This window comes from Rana temporaria, chromosome 1 (assembly GCF_905171775.1).
Source record: "Rana temporaria chromosome 1, aRanTem1.1, whole genome shotgun sequence".
Classification (NCBI taxonomy): Eukaryota; Metazoa; Chordata; class Amphibia; order Anura; family Ranidae; genus Rana; species Rana temporaria.
The window spans coordinates 665,833,669-665,835,511 of record NC_053489.1 but is presented as its reverse complement, the minus strand read 5'-3'; the positions used below and the strand labels follow the sequence as shown (position 1 = coordinate 665,835,511).

The window sequence follows — 1,843 nt, the reverse complement described above, 5'->3', positions numbered from 1 at the left end:
TAAGGGGCCCGATGGTCCCCAGGTGGCCCGACTGGCCCCCCTCCCGGTTTGTTTTGTTTTAATTTTTTTTGCATTACACCTGTAAGGGGCCCGATGGTCCCCAGGGCCCATTATAGGCCTGGCTGGCCCCCTCCTGTTTTTTTGCTTTTTTGCATTACACCTGTAAGGGGCCCCTTATAGGCCTGGCTGGCCCCCTCCTGTTTTTTTTTTTAATTACATCTGTAAGGGGCCTGATGGTCCCCAGGGCCCCTTACAGGCCCGGCCAGCCCCTGTCTCTTTGATTTTTTTGCATTACACCTGTAAGGGGCCCGATGGTCTCCAGGGCCCCCCTGCTTATCATATTGTGTCAGGAGAGAGGAGAGAAGAAATTACACTTGTTTTTTTTTGTTTATGTCAGCACCCCCTCGCCCCCCGTTCTCCGCTCCAGGGGAGTCCTGCCTAAAGCTGTGTAAGGGGCCCCAAAAATTGTGATGGCTGCCCTGGTTGTAGGGCACCTCCCCAACCCCTATTCTCAGGGATCTGGTGATATAGGAACCCATTTTGCTGACCTATTTGTAATGCAGTAGAGAGATTGCCAAACACACCCACTGAAGACACATTGCTTCCTCTCTCCTAAAGAGAGAACAGTGTGACTCTGGGGGTTATTTACGAAAGGCAAATCCACTTTGCACTACAAGGGCAAACTACAAGTGCACTTGATATTGCACTGAAAGTGGACTTGGAAGTGCAGTCGCTGAAAATCTGAGGGGTAGATCTGAAATGAGGGGAAGCTCTGCTGATTTTATCATCCAATCATGTGCAAGTTAAAATGCTGTTTTTTATTTTCCTTGCATGTCCCCCTTGGATCGACAGCGACTGCACTTCCAAGTGTACTTTCAGTGCAATTTCTTTCTCTTTTTTTTTTTGTGTTTAATAAAGTTCTGTTTATTAGATGCCGGCGAGGGGGTGAGGTTTATTTGCCCTTCTTGGCCTTGATCTTCCTCAGGTAGAACTCCAACTCCTTGCCTTCAAGAACGTATCCGTCCGCTCTGCCACCACTGTCCTGGCCTAGAGATAATGCACGCAAGCAGTTTTCCCTGTTGAAACTGTTCCTCCAGCAGAGGGCTGATCTTTGCCGTCGTTTTGCTATCTTCATATTTTTTCTGGGTTTTCTTAGATCTTTTCTTGTTGAGGATTTCTTCTTCCCCAGGAGTCAGCTTAGCTCCCTTCTTGCGCCCGAGCGGTGTGGCGTAGTGCGCCTCGTACCACTGCCTGTAGGGGGTGCTGTCGATCAGAAGGATGCAGTTCTTCACCAGAGTCTTGGTTCTGACCAGCTCATTGTTCGACGCATTGTAGACGACATCGATGATCCTGGTCTTCCGGGTGCAGCACTCAGATCCCCAGGAGAAGTTTCCGCCGTCCAACCTCAGAGCTCTGTACTTCTTATTCCCTCCCCGGACTCTCACGATGTGGATGCGGCGTGAGGCCGATCTTGGTGTTGACAGCTTCCTTTTGCCTCCAGTCTTGCAGTGTGTGTGCCAGTTATCCCGTGAGATACCCATGTCTCAGGCTCTGGCTGGAAAGAGGACTTTAAGTGCAATTTCAAGTGCACTTTGCACTTGTAGTTTGCACTTGTAGTGCAAAGTGGATTTCCCTTTCGGAAATAACCCCCAAAGTGTTATTACTAAGGTTGACCATGGGGAAGATTTAACAAAAAATCCATAACTACTGTTTGAAATAAGATTTATTGAACATTAAAATCAAATTGATTGAACATTCTTGTAAGGAATCGCACGCCAGAATTTTTTCAGACTTACAAAAATTTAAAGGAATCTGCAATGATTTAGTCTTTGAGAAGTAGGTG

General features: G+C 47.6%; 1 protein-coding gene across 1 annotated transcript; it reads right to left on the bottom strand.

Annotated features, from left to right (window-relative positions):
- Nucleotides 1-908: 908 nt before the first annotated feature.
- LOC120924582 (40S ribosomal protein S8-like) lies at nucleotides 909-1,541 on the bottom strand. Its single transcript, XM_040335568.1, has one exon. The coding sequence runs from the start codon at nucleotides 1,539-1,541 to the stop codon at nucleotides 1,008-1,010; it is 534 nt and encodes a 177-aa protein (XP_040191502.1). The 3' UTR covers nucleotides 909-1,007.
- Nucleotides 1,542-1,843: the final 302 nt, after the last annotated feature.

What these genes read in the sequence shown, in the direction of transcription:
- LOC120924582 (XM_040335568.1), bottom strand. Translation starts at nt 1,541, where the DNA reads ATGGGTATCTCACGGGATAACTGGCACACACACTGCAAGACTGGAGGC.